Source organism: Antennarius striatus, chromosome 19, assembly GCF_040054535.1.
Source record: "Antennarius striatus isolate MH-2024 chromosome 19, ASM4005453v1, whole genome shotgun sequence".
Taxonomy (NCBI): Eukaryota; Metazoa; Chordata; class Actinopteri; order Lophiiformes; family Antennariidae; genus Antennarius; species Antennarius striatus.
The window spans coordinates 11634728-11658789 of NC_090794.1; the positions used below are offsets into that span (position 1 = coordinate 11634728).

General features: G+C 40.3%; 2 protein-coding genes across 7 annotated transcripts; one reads left to right on the forward strand and one right to left on the reverse strand.

Annotated features, from left to right (window-relative positions):
• Positions 1 to 923: 923 nt before the first annotated feature.
• LOC137613707 (radial spoke head protein 9 homolog) lies at positions 924 to 5190 on the reverse strand. The gene is made up of 5 exons (XM_068343109.1): positions 4964 to 5190; positions 4769 to 4889; positions 4145 to 4274; positions 3797 to 3943; positions 924 to 1084 (listed from the first exon to the last, which is right to left on the reverse strand). The coding sequence occupies exons 1-5, from the start codon at positions 5188 to 5190 to the stop codon at positions 924 to 926; spliced, it is 786 nt and encodes a 261-aa protein (XP_068199210.1).
• A 1861-nt stretch (positions 5191 to 7051) lies between these two features.
• Positions 7052 to 22133, forward strand: LOC137613198 (CSC1-like protein 1). 6 transcript variants are annotated; one of them, XM_068342200.1, is made up of 23 exons: positions 7052 to 7130; positions 9140 to 9326; positions 11665 to 11744; positions 12489 to 12546; positions 12708 to 12745; positions 12823 to 12965; positions 13099 to 13141; positions 13214 to 13322; positions 14170 to 14240; positions 14342 to 14422; positions 14875 to 14992; positions 15123 to 15256; positions 15423 to 15566; positions 16175 to 16328; positions 16419 to 16525; positions 16598 to 16684; positions 16880 to 16945; positions 19136 to 19298; positions 19701 to 19806; positions 19980 to 20147; positions 20327 to 20442; positions 20525 to 20575; positions 20942 to 22133. In XM_068342200.1, exons 2-23 carry the CDS (start codon positions 9165 to 9167, stop codon positions 21071 to 21073), a joined length of 2331 nt encoding a protein of 776 aa, XP_068198301.1. In that variant the 5' UTR covers positions 7052 to 7130; positions 9140 to 9164; the 3' UTR covers positions 21074 to 22133. The 6 variants fall into 6 exon arrangements, with proteins under 6 accessions (XP_068198301.1, XP_068198305.1, XP_068198304.1 ...); XM_068342204.1 differs by having other exon boundaries at positions 7067 to 7130; positions 9163 to 9326; XM_068342203.1 differs by having other exon boundaries at positions 7119 to 7200.
• Positions 22134 to 24062: the final 1929 nt, after the last annotated feature.

Sequence of the window (24062 nt, forward strand, 5' to 3'; positions counted from 1 at the left end):
TGGCAAACCATTTCCTCAAGAGGGGAAGGCGGTGCATAGCCAACACTTTTTACGGTAGAGGAGGAGAGCTGCTGAACTTGACTGAGAATATTGTCGGGCAGTGGAAAGAATACTCGAGGATCTCCTCAATCCTGCTACCTGGTTTTACACAGAGGAAGCAGAGCCTGAGGTCTCAGAGGTGGACCCGTCCATCACCCAAGCTGAAGTCACCGAGTTGGTTGCCAAACTCTGTGGTGGCAAAGCACCAGGGGTGGATGAGATTCTCCCTGAGTACCTCAAGTTTCTGGATGTGCAGGCACTGTCATAGTTTACATGTCTATGCAACATCGCATGGCAGTCGGGGACAGTACACTGGGACTTGGACGGTTTGTAGCTGAGTGATGCGAGTGGGTTGAGGATCAGCACCTCTAAATCGGAGGCCATATTTCTAGACAGTATAAGGGTGGTGTGCCCTCTTCAGGTCGATTGAGTCTTTGCCCCAAATGGAGAAGTTAGGGTGGATCCGTTGTAGCTTCGTTGTATAGGTCTATCGTAGCGAAGGAACTGAGTCGTAGGACGAAGCTCTCTATTTACCGATCAATCTACATTCCTACTCTCACCTATGGTCATGAGTTTTGGGTCATGACCGAAAGGAGGAGATGAGCTCAGTCACCACACCAGGGAGTAGCTCAGAGTAGTGCTACTGCTCCTCCACCTCAAACGGAGCCAGCTGCGGTGGCTCGGGTATCTGTTTACTGTATAGGAATAGCTTTTGTACATTAGAACTAAATGGAACAAAAAGAACATGACTGTACTTCAGTTTATTATTTATCATGAGACAAACAAGATTTTACTTTTACATCCCATACTCGTGTGACTAACACTGGAGTGGATAAATAACTTGCCCTACGTGGGATTGCAAGAGTTGATTTCTTCTTTCTTCTTCATAGCATGAATGGCAGGTCCAGATTCTTGGCTCCATGACCTATATAGATGTATCCGTGCTGTGGCGTCATTGGCACATGGTAGAAGGTCATTCCGAGCCACAAAAAGCTACGGAGGATGCACACTCTGCTGGCGCATTCAAACTGAAGACTCCAACATCCTAAATTTAAAAATGAAAGACATTTTGTCAGCATTTGGTACAAGAGGCTTATACGTCATGTTCTCTGTTTGTGCGGCTGCAACATTTATGAGATTCTCCAACAAGTCAGTCCTTTCGGATTTTAATATCTACATTACAATTTAACCCATCCATCCATCCGTCCATCCATCCATCCATCCATCCATCTTCAACTGCGGGAGCAGCAGCTTCAACAAGGAGCCCCAAACTTCCCTTTCCCTGGCCACATCCATCAGCTCTGACTGGGGGATCCCAGGGCATTCCCAGGCCAATGTTGAGGTATAATCCCTCCACCTGGTCCTGGGTCTGCCCCGAGGTCTCCTCCCAGCTGGACGTACCAGAAGCACCTCCCTAGCTCGGCACCCTGGAGGCATCCACACCAGATACCCAAACCACCTCAACTGACTCCTTCCCATACAAAGAAGCAGTGGCTCTACTCTGAGCGAAAACCCATTTCAGCCGTTTGTATTCGCAATCACGTTCTTGCGGTCATGACCTATCACTCATGACCATAGGCAAATGACTTGTGAAAACCATTATATAACAGCTGCCCATACGCATACATATGCAAGGATTATTGTAAAAAAATATTTTACAACTGTATTTATTTAAAAATTTACAATCCAAGCAAGTTTTACAGGCGGGATTATTAAGCCTGTTAAACTTCTTTAAACTACAAGCGAGCACTGAGAGAAGTGAGAATAGGGCACCAAATCAAGATACAGAAAGTTACACAGAGCAATACCTCCCAGAGCCGCCGAGAGGGGAGGAGCATGAGCGAATCAACAGGACAGACACAATGATAACGGCCAGGATAACAGACTTAGGAATAACAAGAAGGCTCACCCAAACAACTCTAACTGGGGAGGTATTGGAAGTAAAGTGTCATTGTGGTAAAACATGCAAAAACAGAAGAGGCCTTAGTTAGGCCTTAGGAAATCCATAGTTTGAGGGAAGAAATCAAAACACTCAAAAGCAGTTCAAAAACCCCAGTCGATGAAAGGGAAGGTATGAAGGATCTGACAAGTTAACTCCAGGAACGTGTTTGAAGACTCCAGAGAACAGAAAGCATTCAGAAAAGAAGGAAGGATAGGGAGAAAAGTGGTCAGTTCACCAAAGATCCCTGTCAGAAAATCTTCTTTTCTTTACTGGCCAATAGGATGACATCATAAATGACAGAGAACAGATACATCGACATTGTTGGCTTTGTATCTGTAAAGCGCTTTGAAATGTCTTCAGATATGATTAAGCGCTATATAAATAAAAGTTGATTGATTGATTGATCCAGAAAGGTGGGATTCCAGGCTTCTCCGGATGTTTGGAATACCCAAACATCCAGAGTTCTCAGTCAGATGATCCGGGAGGCCAAAATCTGCAAAGGCAGGTTGATCGTTGTTTGGCTGGATTTGGCCAATGCCTATGGATCAATCCCCCATGCCCTGCCCTCATCCATGCAGCACTAGACCATTACCTCATCCCTCAGCACATCAAGGGAATGATCATCTAGCTACTTTAGTGGAAAACAGCCCATTTTACAACACAGAGGCAAACCCTGGAAAAGGGAATCGTAACTGGCTGTACAATTAGAGGTAAGATAGGGCCTAAAAAAATCCAGGGAAATGGTGATCAGGAAAGGTAGATTGACAAACAGGGTCAAGTTGCAGGTGCAAGGAGAAGTGATTCCACCGATAGAGGATAAGCCAATTAAGTGCCTCAGAAAGTGGGACCTACCCAGGAGAATCACATGGGGAGATCTTTGGAGACTGGAGCCTTTCTGTATCTCCTTCCTGCTAAGCAGTCTATGACACACTGCCGACACTGACAAACTTGCAGAATTCGTAAATTGCGTGTGGTTCCTGGAACACATTAACCACGAGGAACAAGGGCGCACTGTAATTATAATTGGCCTCAGAGAAAACAATGAATGCTTGACTGTCCTCCACATCTTCTTGTTCTTCCAGATCCTCAACCTACATTCGCCAAGGGATGTGTACATCCAGCTAAGCAGCCAATTAAAATGTCTGACTTTAACGCACCTAACTTTACAGTCTTCAAGTTTTCATGTGTAGTATTGCAGCAGCTTAAATGTCTCGGCTTCCCATTGGATTTTTAAAAGGCTGTAAATATTCATTCTAACTAGTCCACACAATCATACACTGTAGGTGACATGAAAAGAATCAATGCAAACCCACCACTCCTGATATTGTTGAACCTTCAGAGACTACTGAATGCAACAACTCAATGATTTCCAAAGCTGAATTGAAATTCTTTGAACAAATTCTCAGAACATGCTCTGTGTTGCAGGTAGGTTGAATCATTTTAGTGTTGCAATGATTCCCAAGTTTTGGATGGAAGTCCTTTCTACTTTCCATTAGTTGAATCATCATAGTACATGCTGCAAATCACACATCAAGCAGCAAAGTATTATAACTTCAGGGACAATCAATATGAAAACGTTCATGTTGTAAAACTAATATTGTAAGGGCCTTAAGAGCTCTTATAAAAAGTGAAAGTAGTTGTTTTACTGGGTCCAGATCTGGATGCACTGGCTTGAATTAATGAATGTTTCCTGAGGAAAACCTTGTGGGCTTACTGTGTTTTCACATGCTTAAATATTTTAGGATATAGTTATTTGTATGCTTTCAAACAAAATAAGTAGTTTTATATAGGAAAGGCAGGATTCTGTGGCTTCACCGTTGGGAATGTCATCGCTCAGTACATCCAGGAAGTCGGTGGTTGGGTTCAGATCAGCCATTTCCAGGATGGACTTCTTCTTCAGATTTTTTGGTTTGCTGAAGTGAAGGAAGTTGTCAACTTTGCTTGCTTCTGAGTAGGACAGACCTGATAACCAATACACGTGTGCTTGTAATTTAAACTGCTTTGCAGCACATATGATGCAAGTAGCGGCAATATCATAATAAAACAGTGTATGCATGTATGTTTCACAAATACAAACTAACCAGAAAGCTACATTATGCATCTCTGTCACTGAAAAGCCAATAAGCAAATGTTACTATTGAATCTTGCAGAGTATATATTTACCACCAAAGCTGCGGTTGACCTGGATGAGGCCATGTGGATTCTTCACAAAGGCTCCACGTGGTACCACAGAGGCTTCCTCATCAATCTGAAGAACTGCCACTGCCAACCTACTCTCCTCACTGACTTTGGTCTGAAAAGAAGAACAAACCATCGAGAGGAGGAGATAGAGTTGGTATGAGAGATAAAAGGCAAGAGATGTATGTCGGCCTAAAGACAGTACATTTTCTGTGCTTTTATTTTTGTTCCTTTTCATGAAGGTGTTGTCACATTTCTTTATTTGGATTCAGTATGTGGTTGAATTAAAATGATGCCTTATTGCTCAAGGGAACCCTATCTTTCAAAACACTGAGAATGTGCTGGGAACTGTGAATTTTCTATTTCATGTGCAGCAGCCCCGCTGAATGGGAGCAGCAGTTTAAAACACATTGCAAACACTCAGCAGATATTCAAGACTGAATTGATGTAATAAGTTCTAACAGCCCCTTTGGAACTTAATGGCTAGCAACTCCCCAGATTATTAAAACAAGATTCAGCTCTCGGCATCGATTCTCATCTGCTAGCTCTCTATTTTCACAACGACAGGACCCTGATCAGACTCACCACCTCCTTCCCATCCTGACTGACCTCAACATGCTGATAGACATGAGAGGGGTCTCCCATGAAGCGGCCCTTAGCAGCTGTGGACACCTCCTGAACCATGGTGTCTGTGACCATGGGCAACAGGAACCAGTCGATGCAGTTGAAGCTGGAGAGAACACAGCAAGTGGTCATAGGAAACATGATCGGAAGAGCTTTCAATAGTGATCGGTGCTATTTTACCTGTAGAAATATTTTATATCTTCCATCTCATCTTCCCCTCTCCCCTGGGTGATAAAATAGTCCTGTTTCAATCCGAATATTTTGCCCCAAAACAAAACCCGCTGGAATTTGTAGTCTTTCCTCAAGAGAAGTAGAGACGTCTGTAAAGCGGTTCTTTGTTCTACGTTTAAAGTTTGTCCGCTACCGGCAATGAGCTCCAAAGCAAAGTATAACGTGTTTGAGTCCATCGTTTGTGTGATGATACTATAACATAGATGTATTTTATCGTTATGTGCTGTTAAAAACTACTCGCTAGCTAACAACAGCTAACCTAGGAAGTTCGTCCACCCACCAGAGTATTTATAATTCCCTGGGCTTTGAAGTGACAGGTGACTTTTTAAGTGAAGTACCTTACCTTTGAAGTAAGGTTCTTTGAAGTACTGAAGTACCATAGTCAATCAAAGCTGAGATGTGTTTGACACAGGAAGACCAACAAGGTTTAGAGTGTGTACACTAAAGCTTTTTGTTGTGCGCCGCGGAGCCACATATAGACATACATACATGCATGCATGCACTCACATCTACAGTCAGATTGAGAACAGCAAATTCACCTGAAATGTATGTTTTTGGAAGTGGGAGGAAGCCGGAGAACCTGGCGAGAACCCATGCAGACTCAGGGAGAACGTGCAAGATCTGATTCATTAATTCTTTCACCTTCATTCCACTGTTGCGGGTCGTGGGGTGTTGGAGGCTACTCCAGCCGACTGGGGGTGTGCGGCAGGGATAGTCCTAAAACGCATTAACTATGAATAACAAGGGAATACTGTATTATAATATATTATCCATCCATTCATTTTCCTGACCGCTTTGTCCGCTGTCGCAGGAAACTGGAGCCTATCCCAGCTGGCTTGGGGTGTGAGGCAGTGGAGCTACACAGGCAACCATGCACTCACACACTCATAACTACAGTACGGTCAATTTGGGACCAGCCAATTAACCTGAAGCACATGTTTTTGGAGGTGGGAGCAAGCTGTAGAACCTGGAGAGAACCCATACTGACACAGGGACAACATGCACGGGGAGCCGGAACCTATCACAGCTGGCTTGGATGTGAGGTGGGGGAAACTCAGGGCGCGATGCCAGTGCACCGCGGAGCCACACAGAGACAGACAACAATGCATGCACACGTTCACACCTACGGTCAATTTGGGACCAGCCAATTAAACTGAAGTGCATGTTTTTGGAGGTGGGATGAAGCCAGAGAACCCGGAGAGAACCCATGCAGACACGGGAAGAACATGTAAACTCCGCACTGAGCAGGACACGAACCTGGAACCGCCTTGCTGTGCATCGACAGCCCACTGCCCCTTCGTGCTACCTATATTATATTATATTATATTATATTATATTATATTATATTATATTATATTATATTATATTATATTATATTATATTATATTATATTATATTATATTATGTGACATGATATTTATGTTATTTATTATATTAAGAATTATTTGTCTTGCCCCTATATGCCCCTATATGTATGTATGTATGTATGTATGTATGTATGTATGTATGTATGTATGTATGTATGTATGTATGTATGTATGTATGTATGTATGTATGTATGTATGTTTGAACCCCATTTTCCCCGCTGCCGAAATCGAGCAAATTTCTCCATTGTGGGATGAATAAAGGTATTCTTATTGTTATTTTCATTCTTATAGGTCAAGGTCAAATTTTCACTTTTATACCATTTAGTTGCACAACTGGGAAACCTGATGAGATATAATTACAAAACAAACAACAACATTTTCAGGAAGCTAGAGGCACACAAGAGGATGTTCCAGTCTCTGACTGCCTTGTTGACTGATGCTGTTCATGGTATTTTTGAGACAAAGTACAATTTAAGGACCCTTCAGATCTAAAAATGATATTTTGCTGTCTTGAATATGAAAGATATGGAGTATTGTTATAGAAATAGAAATATAAAGATAAGGAACCACCTAAAGCATCTTAGCGCACTAAAGATCTTTGGGCGCACTGTGAACGTTGTGACGTCATAACTCAGCTGTGATTGGCTAAGGTACCTGTCACTTGGTCGAATGGTCCGGGAGCGGTAGAGCCGCCTCGCTGACGGTTGCGGCGTCTACAGAACTCATAGAGGAAGAGCCGAAAGACTGAGGTAGCTATATGTTTTGTGTTTTTCACACAAAGAAGAGTCGTCATCGGCTGGATTGAATACAAAAATATATGTATGTCAGCTCACCTTATGAGATTAACTTTGAAACACAATTTGTTTTGCTAATTCGAGAAAAGTACATCTGGTCAGTACTAAATTATTTTGACATCTCCTGTTGGCAAATTCTTGATTTACGTCGAGTAAACATTTCTGTTACGTGGCTTAACACTCGAGTAGCGGAGCTCTTTCTCTGGTTATCCCGAACAGAACAAAGTAAGTGGTTTTAAATGTTAATTTCGGTTATTTTTTTTTCCACTTTGAACAGTACGAACTGTAAACAGCTGTCAGGACGGCTTACTGTTTAAGGAAAGGAAGTTACTGAGCTACTTTAAGCGGAATTGCTGTAGTAAATAGAGCAGTTAGAGCACGAAAATCGCCTACTAAACAGCAATTTCACCAGTTTTCATGACCAGAGTTAAAAAATAAAACAATAATTGGAGACTCATGACTCCCGAGTTCGTGTTTCATGTAGTTCGGGGAGGATGGCGAGAGAGGGCGCTGTTGAACACTTGTCAAGGATTTTAAATGGACTCCACAACAGAAAGCACATCGTTTTTGAAAGTTTATCTCAGCACATCATCGATCAATGTGACAAATACGCTATTTCTGGGTTTACTCTCATAGAATTAGAAAAAAACAACAATTATTTACATATTCATCCAAAATAAGTGAAAAAATGTACCCATTACAAGTATGTCAGGCGTTTCTCCTCCAGTAACGTTCTAATATAAGTGTTATGGGGTATTTTTCTCTAAAAAAGTGAGTGGAAATTGTATGGGATTTAATAAATCACAAGAGTGTTTATCTGCAGATGTTAATTTATGTTCAGAAAGTTTCTGCTGAAAATGACCCAATTTGTTCCTAATTACAACTTTTGTAAAAGACTTGGTTAATGTAATGTCATAAATTTGAAAAATGAAGTAACTATCTTTTAATTTACTTTATTGCAATCTGTAATTATTGTGCTTCCCATCAACATAGATTACAGCAGTAGTCTTCCTTTTCATGGACCTGCACAATCACCAGCTGTCATCCAGTGGGATATTTCTGATTGGTTGTCCCAGGTGCAGATGATATGTTTTTGTTCCCATGGTTACAGGAGGCTGGCACACACTAACTCTTGTCGAATGTAAGATTTCACTGCCCTGGCAAGTTTTCCTGTGAACTGCTAATAGAAATTAGCATGCCAATGGCATAGTTTTGCCAATGTTGCTCCAGTCGTTGCATTTTTGCATGTCGTTTCCCCCCAATCTTTGTGCCATCTTCTTGTAGGTGTTAGCTAGTTTAACAAGGGAGTGGTCATTCGGCATCAGTTGACAATGTTAGTAGAGTAACATGATTTCAGAGTCAAGACGAGTCAGTCAAACATGAAGCTGCCATTCATTCACTCATGTTCAATAGTCGCTTCTTCCGCTGTCGCAGGTTGCAGGGTTGCTGGAGCTTATCCCAGCAGATTTGAGGAGTGAGGCAGAGTATGAAGCAGCCTTTTATGTTTAAATTTTTCATAAAAAGCAGAGTGACTCAAGAAAAGGTAGAGAAAGGTTTGAGTTCAAGTGCTTTAATGCTTGTACATATCAGGTTTTTCTTTCAACAGAGAATTTACTGTTTGATTTTTGTGTTGGAACAGGTGCTTTACACTCTTTGCCAACTCTTATCAGACTCAACTGATGCAAAAATCACTTAATTTTAAAACCGTAATGACGGTGATTGATCGTCAAAAGTTTCTAACTAGGCAGAGATGCTTTCACTTTGCCTTACTGTTTTATATATTATTAAAATATTTAAAATAGATTTATTTCCTTACTATTTTACTTTTAATCTTAACACTGAAATTGTTTTAAATATCAATTTAAGATGAGTATAGTGTTGAGTTTAGCACTGCCATGTTTTTTCTTGGTAGCTTTTACTCTTTGATGGCATTTTCTAAGATGTGCTGTGACCAATCTCTTCAGACAAACTGCTGGTGCCATTTCAGTGATGTCTTCGTGGTGGATGTTTTGGGACCTGCCGGTTGGTAGCTCGCCCTCCATCTTCTTCGACAACACCACCTGCTTCAACTCCACATCGCTCAATAGATTTGAGGGTGACAGATTCGGAGGGGTGCCGATTGTGCTGTTTCTCCATTTCTGTGTTTTTCTGGTACGTGTCAGCTCTTTTGAAATCTTTTGATCCCACAATAATTTCAAATAATATTTAGATTTTATGTCTCAGTCAAAATTACACAATGTTTTTTCATTGTTTTTCCAACATCTGCAAGATGCAAATTTATTTTCTACTTTATTTTTTTTTGTCCAATATGAGGTTAATGTTGAGTACTCTTATTTTTAAATCAGCTTTACCTGAACTGCTGAAAACTTTTTTTATCTTCTGGGCATCAGATTTCCCAATAAAATTGAGGTTTGATGACTTCCGGATTGCAGCTGATCATGATGGACGTGCAGTCATAACCTCTGTGGGCGACTCTCAACAGTTGCTTCATTTTGCTCTGTCACAACACTAAAAACGTTAACCAGTTCTAAAACAGACTTCGCCTGTACTGGTACATGGCACGATATAATTTAAAGAGGAACTGCAGTTCACAAAGAAGGCACCCGGCTACGAAAAAGAGACGCTCTCCCTTAATTAATTCACCTATCCAGTGAAAAAATATTCTTACATACTTAAAGAGTCATTCTAACTGATATCACATTTATTCAATAAGCCTACCTCTCTGAGAAAGAACATGCCAAATTGAAAAGGGATTGGGTTGGACATGTTCACCACTCCACATTTTCTGCAAAGTCAAAAGTAGCTATTGTTATTAAAAATATGTTTAAGTAACAGAAGAAAGAGATAAGAATGGTAGATGTATCTTAATTAACTGTAAAGTAAACAAGCAGAATTACATCAGTCAATGTATATGGCCCTAACCATGAAGATGCTACCTATTTTAGTGACCTGATATCAAAATTGGCAACTGAGGCTCAGTGTCTGGTTGGAGTCGACTTCAACTTAGTCTTGGACCCAACCATGGATTGACCCATGACAAGAGCTATTAATCGATCAAAAACAGTATCTATATTACATCAGGAGATGAAAGAGATGGGCCTTTGTGATATTTAGCGTTAACTTATTGTCAATAGGATGGATTTTTCCTTTTACTCAAGTGTATACCGCTCCAACTTTAGAAAGTGACATGTTCTTGATTTCCCACAGCATATTTCCCAATACAGTAATCCCTCGTTACTAGCGGTTAACGTGTTCCAAGACCACCCGCAAAAAACAACATTCTGCGATATAGCGACCAAGTATTTATTTTATTATCTACAGTACTTTAAACGTTTTATGAACCCTCCCCATACTGTTATTAAACCACCTTATATCTGTTTTGTCTTTTCCCACACTCTTATAGACTTGTAACATCCCCGTTGTGTCTTTCTTATGGTTGATGACGCACAGGATATTCCTTGAACGGTCTTTATTTGGCATACAGCCTTTCAACAAGGAACAAACAACCTATAACTATCTTCCGCTTGAACTCTCGCTCTCAGGCAACCTTGTCAGTCTCATGAACACATGCAGAACAAACACATGTAAGCCAACTCAGAGCAACACACACACACAACAGAACAACATGGGTAATCAGAGACTGTTTAAAACACTTTTGTATTAAAGAAAAGTTGCTGGAGGAACTTTTCTTTAAAAGTTTCTTTCAAAGCCTCCGAATGCAATGCATACACGGAATCAAATAAGAAAGGGATTACTGTACAGTATTAGGTTCAGTCTACACAAACACAGATTAGCTCTCTATGCTGACGACCTCTTAGTTTTCTTATCTAACCCATGAAGCTCATTTCCCTCTCTTATACAGTACTTCCATCAATATAGCACAGGATCTGGATACAAGTTAAATATCTCAAAAAACGAAGCTATGTTCTTTCATGTACAAGACATTGACAATAGAAACCTAATTAAACTTTTGCCCAAGTGGATTTAACTACCTAGGTATAGAAATATGAAGATCTACAGAAAAGATTTTTTCACTTTCTACAGAAATAATTTGTCATTAAAGTTTCTTGTTCAAAACCTAATGAGTTAGTTCAGAAACTAGTTAGTTTAAAATCTAGTGAGTTAGTTATTTCTTAGTCAATTTAAAAATCTAGTTAGTTCAAAAACTAATTTTTTTAAAACCTAGTTAGTTTGTAATAACTGCTTGAATGAATTAACTTATTTTAGTCTGGTAGTTGAAAATATTTCTATACATTAATGTTTTGAACACCATTTGACAAAGCAAACAATGATGCACTTTGGAACCCCTACAAGCAGAATTTGTATATTTTTACATGAAGCAATGAAAGGAACCTAAATTCTTCTTTTTATAACCAAATGTCACTTAATCCTTGTCGAGGAATTGGACATACTGTATATGCATACAGTGGGATTTAGTTAATATTGGATGGTGAAAAAGAATCTGTTCTATTTTCATTGCCACCTACAGATGCTGCTGTTCCTCTTCTTCATCATCAGGAGGAAGTTCTGGGACTATGGACGCCTGGCTTTGGTTGCAGATAGTGAGGGGTCAGTACATAGTCTGAATATAGATTGTTGTTAAAGGTCACATATTGTACTCTTTTTAATAATGTTTTAATAATGTAGGCGCAAGCGGGCACAAGCCAGTGTCTTATTGTGCCAATCCTAAGCCCGGATAAATAGAGAGGGTTGTGTCAGAAAGGGTATCCAACTTAAGCTTTTACCAAATCAAACATGCGAATCAAAATGGAAAAGAGGTGAAGGAGTGTGTACAGGCAGGATGGAAAGGGTTAGGGTTACAAAAGTGTCAGGTGTGATAGAAGAGTTTCAGCTAAAATGAAAGGAAAGGCGTACAAAACTGTGGTGAGACCAGCGATGTTGTTTGGTCTAGAGACAGTGTCACTGAGGAAAAGACAGGAGACAGAGCTGGAGGTAGCAGAGATGAAGATGCTGAGGTTCTCTTTGGGAGTGACCAGGAAGGATAGGATCAGGAATGAGTACATCAGAAGGACAGCACATGTTAGAGGTTTCGGAGATGGCTTTGACATGTCACGGAGTGTTCTCGCGTGTTTACAAATCACTTTCGTTATGATTCTGGTCAACGTTTTTGAGCACCGTTTCACAAGTTTGTGGGTGTACAGCCAATGCAGAACGTGTTTGTTTTCCTCATTCTAGGAGCTTCTAAGCTTAGGGAGGACCACTATAGATATCTAGAGAGCATAATATGACCCCTTTAAATTGAAAGATGCATCCTTTAAACCTCAATTATCTACATTGAATTTTCTATTTTAGGGGTTTTGAGTCAAAACATCGGCGTTATGGACGTATGAACTCAACTGCAGATGAAGTGGTAACTGTTCAATTCATTTTTTAATCATTTAATCTACGAAAACTAAGGACTTACAAGATGTTTTGCAGAGATTTCACTTTAATGAAGAATGCATCAAATAATTCCTATTAGTATAATCTTCAGTGTATGCTTGTGTATTCAAATATATCTCTCCCTGATAGGGTTGCTGCAGTTTGCTGCCTTACGTCATCAAAATGGAGTGAGTAACTATTGTATGTTGTCTGTTTCAGAACAAAATCAGAGTATGCAGTTTTTTTTTATATTTGTTTGTTCCAGTGATGAAAAAATAAAAGCCAAATGTGGCATGGATGCAGTTCACTACCTATCCTTCCAGCGTCATTTGATCGTGCTGCTTCTGATCCTAACTGCCGGCTCCCTTGGAGTAATACTGCCGGTCAACCTGACTGGATATTTGCTGAGTGCGTCTTTATGCTCTCTACTGTGTGATTAGATTATCTGACATTGCACAGTTGTAAAATATATAACATACTGCCATTGCAGTTAAAACATATCTGATATCTGTAAAAACTTAATATTCTGAATATCTTGCAGATAATGAATTTGGAAAGACGACTATTGGGAATCTTCAGGAAGGGTAACAGCTATGAACAAATGGTCAAACAGTTTTGCAGTGAGGTTCAATGCTTATCAGTGTCCATCATTTCAGAAACAACCTGTTGTGGCTGCATACAGTCTTTGCTGTTCTGTACCTGATCCTTACAGTTTTTATGCTGCGACACCACACATCACGAATCAAAGAAAAGGGCAGAGAGACAGTGAGTGTCTGTTACAAGACTATGAGCATTCCCAATCAAGCTAAAGAATGTACACATTTAAATGGTATTTGACTATTTATACTACTTGTCTGAAGTATTTAAAATTCAAAAAACTTTATTAGGCCCCAAGGGGCAATTGAAAGCACATAAAGCGGGATAGGTGTAAAACACACAGTGTAAATGTAAATATGAACAATAAATATAACTAATTAAATAATAACATAAATACAAATACAGTGTTTGTGTTAAATAATAATAATAATTCAAAACCTAGTTAGTTCAGAACTAAGTGAGTTAGTTCAAAACCTAGTAAGTTTAAAACCTAATTTGTTCAAAACGTAATGGGTTAATTAGTAAGTCAGTTCAGTTCATTTAATTTAAAAATGTAGTTACTTCCAAAACTAGTACATTTAAAACATATTTCAAAAACCTAGTTAGTTCAAAACCTAGTGGGTTGTTTCAAAACCTAGTTAGTACAAAACCTAGTTAGAACCCATTTTTTTCAAAACCTAAGGAGTTAGTTAGTTGATTAGTTGGTTATTACAAACCTAGTTAATTTATAGACCTAGTTACTGAGTTCAAAAACCAGATAGTTTAAAACATCGTTAGCTCAAAGTCTAGTTAGTTCAAAACCCAGTGAATTAGTTCAAAACCTAGTTTGTTCCAGTTAGTTTAGAGCAGAGTTTGTTTAAAACTAGTGAGTTATTTTAAAATACTAATTATTTTAAATCTAGTTAGAAGTAGCTAAACCATCCAATGTAGTACAGTTTTTAATTACACTAACTGAACACTCTAAATCAGTACTGTCTTGTGCCAATACCTGACTAACCAGTCTTTCTCTCTGTAGGCCAGAAACACTTTGTTTGTGTGTTCAATCCCTAAAACAGCAACAGAGGAAGATGTAAAGATTCATTTCACGTGAGTGAACTGAAGCACTAAATTCACTCTTTCTATATTTTATAAAGTACATTTGTAGTGTGCATTCCTCAGTGCCAGTGCTTTATTTTTTATTTTTATAGAGAGGCGTATCCTTCCTGTGAAGTGTGCTCTGTTACCCTGGCCTACAATGCGAGGAGGCTCATATACCTTGATAAGGAAAGGTAAGAAGTTCAACATGAATGAAAATCATGTGAACATTCCCCTCTGTCTCAATTTATACATGACAGCACATGCAAGTCAGCATTAAACTCATGGCCTATAGAATCATCACAATTATGCAGTTATTTGCCCCTAATTGTTTTCTGGTCTGTACTACTAATATACATATGTTCATTTTAACAGTTAATGTCCATTGTAACTTAACTCAGCTGCTCCACTGAATGTTTGGCCTCACTGATTCAGTCTCAATAATTCAATATTTCCAGTCAGTTGTTCAAGGATAAATCTTTGAGGCCCAGTATATGAAGCATATTCCACACGTAGACATGTATTTAGACTTTTCAAAGCAATTTGATTTCTTTTCCATTATATTTACAAGTATTAGTATAGTATCCAAAGTTTAAACCAGTTTGTTTGTTTGTTTGTTTGTTTTTGTTTGCTTTCTTAACCCCAGGGTGCGTGCTGGAAAAAATCTGTGTTACTACGAGCATTTAACAATGGCCACGGGGGAACGTGAGCAGATTGACCCCCGTTTCTGTGGTTCCCTGTGTTGCTGTAACAACTCTCAGAAGGTGAGTAGGACCAGATGATGAGATGTGTTTGACTTCAATGTGCATTTTATTTTAAAGATATGAAAAGTGTAAGTAAACAAAAGATCGTTGTTGTTTTAGCGTCAGGAAATCGTTTGTTCTTGGTGTTCAGGTTGATGCCATAGAGTTCTACAGAGCTAAAGAAAAAGACCTGCTTGAAGAGGTGCAGAAGCAAGTAGAGCTTGTTCCACAGAGCCCCCTGGGGATCGCTTTTGTCACCTTAGAAACCGAGGCGATGGCCAAACTGTGAGTATAGGGGTTTTCTTTGTCAGTACCTCATGGCGGCAGCGATATTCCTTCAGTTAACACTGATTGTCCAGTGATTTCTGGATTTTATCCAGAAACACATGACTTTTTGGAACAACTAGACCTTATAACGGTTGATATGCATTCTCCCTTTAACTCACTACAGTATCCTTAAAGACTTCAATGCACTAGAGTGTGGTAGCACAAAATGGTGTTGTGGAAACCCACCCCAGCCTTCATCCAAAAGTGACACTCTGAAAGTGAACAAGTGGCAGATCAGTTTTGCACCTCATCCCAAAGATTTGTACTGGTGAGTCGCTCAACATCTAGACCTCATTGTGCTCAGTAGAGATCACAGGACAAGGAATTTATGACTCTGGTGGAAATAGGGATAGATAGTAATATTATGATTAAATCACTTTCAGTGGAATCACATGGAATCACATGGAGGTTTGATCATCATATGACCGATGTAAAGTCAACTTTCAAGCAGTCCAGGAAGTTTCCTAATTAGTTTGTCCTTTTTAAAACACTGGGTTAAGCAACAAGATTAGAGTTTGTTGGTTAAAGTACACACATACACACAACATATTTCTGTGTATATCCACTATAAGAGGTGGACAAGAATTGACTTATTGTTATTTGACTTTTGAGTCATATATTATTGATGGTTTGCAAAATGATATTTTTTTTGTGTTGTATATCAGTGAAAAACATTCTATCGATCTGTATCACCAACACTGTCATCTCTGCTATGGCTAAAATGAAGAGAAACACTGATCTGTAAATACATTTTTATTAACTTCACTGATGAAGTTAATCAGAACTAAAATCTCTGTGGGAAGAATCAGAGTGTACAGTACGTCACATTGTCTTTCTTCCTCATAACGGTTTGTGTTTGTTTTCTCCCCCTTGTAGGGAAAATCTTTCCGTGAGTGGCTTTCCCTGGTATATTCGCTACTTGATGCTCAACTTGCTCCTTTTCTTCCTACTACTGTTCCTCACAACTCCCACCATCATTATCAGCGTCTTGGACAAGTTGAACGTGACTCAGCCCATCTACTATATCGATGTGAGACACTCACCCAGACACGACACTCACACTTATCAATCAAGAGTTGCTTTCCAGAGTTTGGAATCTACTGTTTGTTTTACTCGGTAGAGCCCTTTGGTGAATCAGTACTTCCCCACTCTCCTTCTGTGGACCTTCTCTTCTTTACTGCCCACTATTGTGTACTACTCCACACTTGGAGAATCACACTGGACCAGGTATTACTCACACAATCGCTGGTTTCTGTTGTCAGAAGAAAACGTTTTAATCCTGTGTCATCGGTGTTTCAGGACCAGTGAGCAGATGAGCGTGATGCGTAAGCTGTACTTCTTGCTGCTCTTCATGGTGCTGATCCTCCCCTCACTGGGACTCACCAGGTCATTTGCTTTATCACCATCTAACAGTGCAATTAATGTAACTGTAACATTCAGTGTATGACATTTGTGTGAAAGTACTGTACCTGTAATGCACTTCATAAAGGCGTGAACGAAATAGGTTGGTGATATCGCTCATGCAAGCCTTATGGCTGTAAGATAAGTTTTCTTCTTTCTATTTTTGTTTCTCTGCATCAGTCTTGCAGTTTTTTTCCGCTGGCTGTTTGATACAGAGTTTTCAGCTACTGCAAAACCAAGGTTTGAGTAAGTATTCCCTATTTATCATCTTGATTTAAAAAAGTAAGTACTAATTACTTTGAATTAAGGTTATTCTTGTTGTCTTATATTGCTTTCAGATGTAAATGAATCCAATATTTAACAGATTATTGTTGTATATAAAAACTGCATTGTTTTGTAACCTAAATAGTTTTGTATCTTACTTGTAATTATAGTTTCAGAAATGTGAGGAACAAAATGTGTTCGAGTCTGGTACTTTTTAGTCGTGGACAGGATTCCATCCATCCATCTCTCTCTCCCTCCTTCCTTCCCTCCCTCCCTCCCTCTTCAACCACATATCTGGGGCACTGGTCGTGGGAGCAACAGTTTTAGCAGGGATTCCAATATTTCCCTCACCCCAGACACTTCTTCCATCACTTCCGGAACACCTCCCCAGGGAGGCGTCCAGGAGGCATCTGTAACAGATGCCCAATCAACCTCAGCTGGCTCCGCTCGACGTGGAGGAGCAGCGGTTCCATTCCGAGCTCTTCACTGGTGACTGAGCTTCCCATCCTATCTCTAAGGGTGTGCCCAGCCACTCTATGGAGGAAACTCATTTCAGCCGCTTGTACCTGGGATCTTGTCCTTACAGTCATGACCCAAAGCTAATGATCGTTGGTGAGAGTGGGAACGTAGATTGACCGGTAAAACGAGAGCTTCGTTTTCCGGATCAGCTCTCTTCACCACGACATACAATGACTGCATTACTGCAGCCGCTGCACTGATCTGTCTGTCAATCTCACGTTCCATCCTTCCCTCACTTGTGAACAAGACCCCAAGATACTTAAAATCCTCCATTTGGTTCAAAGACTCTCCACCGCACTGGAGAAGGCAGACCACATTTTTCCAGGTGAGAACCATGGCTTCGAATTTGTATCCCACTCGAGTAGCACTCAGCTGCAAACTGCCCCAGTGCACACTGAAAGTCCAGGTGTGATGAGGCCAACAGGACAACATCGTCTGTAAAAAGCAGAGATGAAATCCTTTGGTCCCCAAACCGGACTCCCTCCGGATCCTGGCTGCGCCTAGAAATTCTGTCCTGAAAGATTATGAACAGAACCGCTGAGGACAGCCCTGCTGAAGTCCAACATGCACCTGGAACAGGTCTGACTTACTGCCGGCAATACAAACCAAGCTCTGGCTTTGCTCATACAGGGACTAGACAGCCCTCAGCAAAGTGCCCCAAACCCCATACTCCCAAAGCACTCCCCACAAGATACCATGAGGGACATGATCGAATGCCTTCTCTAGATCCACAAAACACATGTGGACTGGTTGGGCAAACTCCCATGAATCCACGAGCACTCAATGGAGAGTGTAGAGCTGGTCCAGTGTTCTGGACTGGGCATTGTTCCTCCTGAATCCGCAGTTCTAATCCTCCTCTCCGGTACCCTTGAATAGACTTTCCCGGGGGGCTGAGGAGTGTGATCCCCCATAGTTGGAACACACTCTCTGTTGCCCCTTTTTGAAAAGAGCGACCACCGCCTCGGTCTGCCAGTCTAGAGGTACTGTCCCCAACTGCCATTTGATGTTGCAGAGACGTGTAAACCATTACAGTCCCTGCACATCCAGAGACTTGAGGGACTCAGGGCAAATCTCATCCACCCCTGGTGCCTTGCCACCAAGGGGTTTGCCAACCACCTTGGTGACTTCAGCTTGGGTGATGGATTCATCCACCTCTGAGACCTGAGCCTCTACTTCCTCTCTGTAAGACATGGTAGCGATCCTCAAAGTATTCTTTCCGCCACCTGACAATATCCTCAGTCGAGGTCAGCAGCCTGCACCCATCCCCTATGGGTCATTGGCAGTTGGTGAGTCCACTTGAGGTTGGGGCCCACGTTGTCCTTTTTGGCTGAGCTCTGCCAGGTCCTGTGGGCAGAGGCCCGGCCACCAGGCGCTCCAGGTGGGGCCCTGGTTTCGCCATACCAGGCAATGTCACAGTCCTTGATATTTTTGCACTCAAGTAGTTTTGAGACAGCTCTTAGTCTAGCCCATTACCAAGGACCAGTTTGCCAAGGGAGACCCTAACAGGAGCATAAAGCCCCTGACAAAATAGCTCCTGGGATCATTCAGGCACTCAAACTCCCCCACCATGATATGATATTGGAAGTTCTTAGACTGGATTCTAAGTTCATAACTGTCTGTTCGCTGATGTTTGCCTTGCTTTCTGTGCACCAGGTGTGTGTTCTTACCTAACCAGGGAGCATTTTTTGTCAACTACGTAATTGCTGCCGCATTGGTGGGCTCGGGAATGGAGTTGCTCCGGTTGCCGGGCTTACTCCTTTACACCATACGATTGGTTCTCGCTCGCTCAGCTGCTGAAAGGAAAAATGTCAAACAGGTTTGTAATGACATGTCTGTAAAAGGAATGCTACACCTAAAAGTCATCACTACTGTATATTAGCCTGAAAGACGGCACTGTGGCTTCAGCACTGGTCAGGAGTTCTGCTCTGTTAGACCTCTTATTTACAAATGTATTGTAATGTTTTTATAGTTTTTTGAATTGCATCTTTTAAATTATTTCCATACAACATGTAGGAAAAACTTGAACAGGTGTTCCAGAAATATGATATACAATAATATAACATAACATATAATATATGGTGTCATGTAATAGAAGGATATCGAGGGTGAAGTCCAATTTTCTGATTGAGATATGTTCTGTGATGTGATTCTATGATTTTTCTTCTTAAGTGAAGTCGATGGAAAGTTTTTGCCAATCACAATTTTCAACTTCTTGTAGAACCAGGCCTATGAATTTGAATATGGAGCCATGTATGGCTGGTTCCTGTGTGTGTTCACTGTCATTATGGCTTACAGCATCGCATGTCCTGTAATTGTGCCTTTTGGTGAGTAGTTAGGACTGTATCCATGCACACATTCAATCATCAATACATCTGTTTGTCTTCACGATTTCGTTCTGTCAGCCTTTGCAAGCGACCTCAGGGTCTCCTACATCCTCTGTTCTTACTTGCAACAAACAGTCGCTTCCATCTTGTTTGTTTTATGTTCATGTCTCCAGGTCTTCTCTACATGGTTCTTAGGCACCTGGTGGACAAACACAATATATACTTTGCCTACCTACCTGCTCGTGTAGAGCGCAGTGTCCACCTAGGAGCTATCAATCAGGCTATGGCTGCACCCATCATCTGCCTGATATGGCTTTACTTTTTCTCTGTCCTCAGAACAGGTGAGAAATAAGTGAAAGACTAGATCATAAGAAAAATGAGATGAATATATTTAGTTGATCAAATTGTTTCTCTCAAGTTCCCAAACTAAGAGTCTATAAAAATAGATCAAACTGAAACATCTGGGAAACTTTCCACCCTCTTGATTGTATTATTAAAATTTTTACCTGTCATTCTTCAGGTTTTTGGGCTCCTACATCTGTGTTCACACTGGTTGTCCTCTTCATCACTGTATTTATCTCCATCGGTCTCACCTGCTTTGGACATTTTAGGTACCTCAGTCCACACGTCTATAAGGTGAGTTATGGGTGTGCATGTGGTTTCACCTCTTTAATCACTCTGCTCGCTGAGTCCTCATGTTGTTTGTGCTCTTCTGCAGGTGAAAGAGGAGGATGAAGATGTGGCAAAAAATGAGGAAGAAAACAACACGGTATGGTACTAGTCCTGTAAGACAGGAGTCAAGATAATATTTCTGACACACCTGATCTTGAGTTCAAACCCTACAGTAAATTTAATTCTTTATTGGTTTTTGTAGTGAATCATCAAACTGCCAGCTCCCTAGATTAGATGATTAAAAATTCAAAGAACTGATATTAAAGAATACCAGGTCAGGACACTATGGCTGCTAATGATTGGCTCAGGTCAAATAGTCAAGACTTTTCAGTAATCTTCAACAATCTCATACTTGGCTGATTACAGCATTGCATCATAAACATCAGAGTGGAGAAAGGAAAATTTACATCAAGAAACCTGTTTGCTTTTCATTTCTCATCTGTTTTGTCTTTTATAATTACAGGTCTACCTTCCAAGAGTGCTGAATTCCAAATCACCTGCCAATGTCTCAGAGGAGCCTAAACCTCAACAATCTTATGGCAGTACAGAGGACAGTCCCGCCTACAGCGCAGAGGCAAGCTTGTCAGATTGCTGAGGCATGCATTTTAACACGCCTGAACTGTGGGCACAGGACGCCCAAGACTCTCGATTGTTTATTATCATCTTTGACAATGAAAGCAACGTTGAGGACAGCCATCAGTCACCACCATCCTATTTTTTGTCAGATACAGCTGGTCTTATTGAAGGAGAGTTTCATGATAGAACAAGAAACTGAAGTGAAATACATTCCACAAACCATCAGTAGTTTAATGTCCTTAACTCATTGGCTCACAGCATTTTGTAGCAACTGATCTCCTTCAGCAGACTTTCTCCGATGCTCTGGACATTTATCTGTGTTTTCAATGCATCGGAAGCTGAAGCATCTTCACTGTCTTCCTCTGATTCACCATCCTCTGTTCCGGAACTAGATCAATTGTCATGATGCTAAATTCCATGATTAGAAGTTAATTTTCACTGACGAGCTCCACCAGACTGTCCCCCCAGCCCTCCTTATTGAAAAACATAATTGATGTCTATAGATGTCACTGGCAGCCAGTGAGCTAAATGAACAAAGATCAGTGAGGATTAAATTTGATATCTGAATAATTATTGATCAACTCAGTTCACTCTTCATGTGAAACCTGCTTATTCTTTGTCACGTTTCTAATCTGGATCCATTCAACAAGTCATTTCAAAGAAGCCATAATGTTTGTACAGAAATACCAACTTCTTCAACACAATCAAACCAGCATCCCAGATGACAAAGAATAGGACTAGTACAGATTGGTTTGGTTTTGTCAGGTCTAGGTCTCTTCTTTGCCTTTTTGATTCAGTGGGTCACAGGAATCATGGTACTAATGCAACTTTTATATCAGGACGGGACTATCATGTTTACTAACTAGAGTTTGATGCTTTTACTTCTTAATAGTTGAAGACCTTGTTTTTGTTTGTTTGTTTTTTTTAATACATGTCAGCATTTATGTGTATTTGCTGTACTTTTTATAAATGTGCTTTTGTGAAGGCACATTTTAAAAAGATAATACTGTAAACCCTAAAGGCTGGGTTATTTTTGTATGAATGCTGAACCTAAACATAAAATATCTGCCAAATTGTTTATTCAAGGTCTGGCTTTTATTTGTCTATGGCCATACAATTTTAAATACAGTCAAATAAGTCATGCTTCTTTCACACAATCGCGGTTTCCCAGTCATGAAGCTGTTTTGTCATTTGGAGGTGCTGTTGAGCTGCAGGCGTAAAGCTGAACTTTCATGCAAAGACATCGGTCGGAAAACTTCAAGGCAAAGTGTTCCCCTCAGGATTTGTAACATGTTCTGACATTGGTCTGAGTCCGTTCACCAGGTGATAGTTTGATAATGCTACCTCTTTTCTGATCCTTCACTGTTTTTGTTTCTAATCTGCTTTCATGAACTTTTCCTCTTTTTGCTGTGGTACCGACTTCCAGCTGAGAAAGACCTCTGTTGTCATGTGAAGGCTTTTTGCATTCTGTTGTGATTAGAACAGCTGTTGAATATGGTTAATGAACTGTTAAGCCAAAAACCTTTCTAGGTTATTAGCTGTGGTGAAAAGAGGGCTCTGGACTGTTGGGTCAATGTCAGCATACCCTTATTGAACCTCACAGGAGTTGTTGGAGGGATAAACAAGAAAATGACACATTATTCTCATTTTAGGTTTCATTCTTTCTCTCAGCTGAAATAACTGCCTGTTTAATCCATATCGACTGAGTTTAGAGACTGTTTATAAACAGACTTTGAAAAAGAGTTTAGCTTCTCTCATAAGAATATAAATTTTGGAAGGTTTGCATGTATTTCAAGTTTATTGACTTTTTCCCTAACGTTTGACAATAATTGGGCGTTACAAAACAATTTCTCCATCATTCTCATTCTTTATTAATGATTCTTTTTTGTGTGTTTGTGGGAGAAAATCAGCAATAACAGCACTTAGTAATGGTTGTAATAAAAACTACGATGTGGAAGTAAATCTATAGATCACAGAATTATAGACTACTAGACTCCCACACCAAGAGATTTGGAGACAGTTTTGAAAAGACATACCTCAATAAAATCTCATGAGAAAGCCGTGCAAGGTCAGGATCTGGGGTCAGTAATGACTAGCAGATATTCTCATGTGGCATCATGGTTGAGCTGGGAAGGAGATGAGATTTTGATATCAGACACCTGTTTGTGGGTTGCATGTGTAAAACGTGGTTCATGCACTTGCTGCTGCAGAGGACTGTCTTTTGTGAGCTCTGTGAAGCAGGAGTAACGTGAATGTTACGACTGCGGGAGCCTGGGAAGCAGCTCTGTTTAGCAGCCAGTACTACAGCTTTCCACAACCACACACAAAAAACTTTGACCAGATGTTAAAAACAAACACAAACTCACTGACTCACTTTTGGCCCACGTGATTCTAGACTTCCAGTAATTGGTGTGTGAATGTCTGATGATCTAGTTGCGTATAAATTGGCACTGGATTGTGGCATCTCATGTTCAAACAGCTGACTCAGATATCCAACAACTGGAAACCAATTCAAATTCAGACACTGTTGAAAGTGAGGCTGAGTCCTGACCTTTAGTCCCTCACACTGATCTGAAAAAGCTGGATTTTTCATATCCCATAATCTAACTCAATAGGATCTATTGTTAGATTCTCACTAACAATTTCCCACAAATCCGTCAAATCTATAAACCCAGTTTGTGAAACTGATGGTAGCACCAGTAGTTCAGTTATTCTTTTACAGGTTTTTAAAACACCTCACAGCTGATGGTAAAAATGAAAATTACATAACTCGTTTCCAAGATATTTCCTGGAAGGCAAGAATTTTGGATCATATTACAGGGAAATATGAACGTCTTCATATGATGAATCCAAAAAGACATTAGTTACCAGAAAATATGTTGAACTGAATACTTTCCTGTGCACTGATGTCCTATTTCTGCAGGCTCAGCTGGCTATGAGGAGCAAAACATCACCCAAGCATTTCATTTGAATGAAATGGAAACAGCTAAAATGATTCCTAGTTCTCT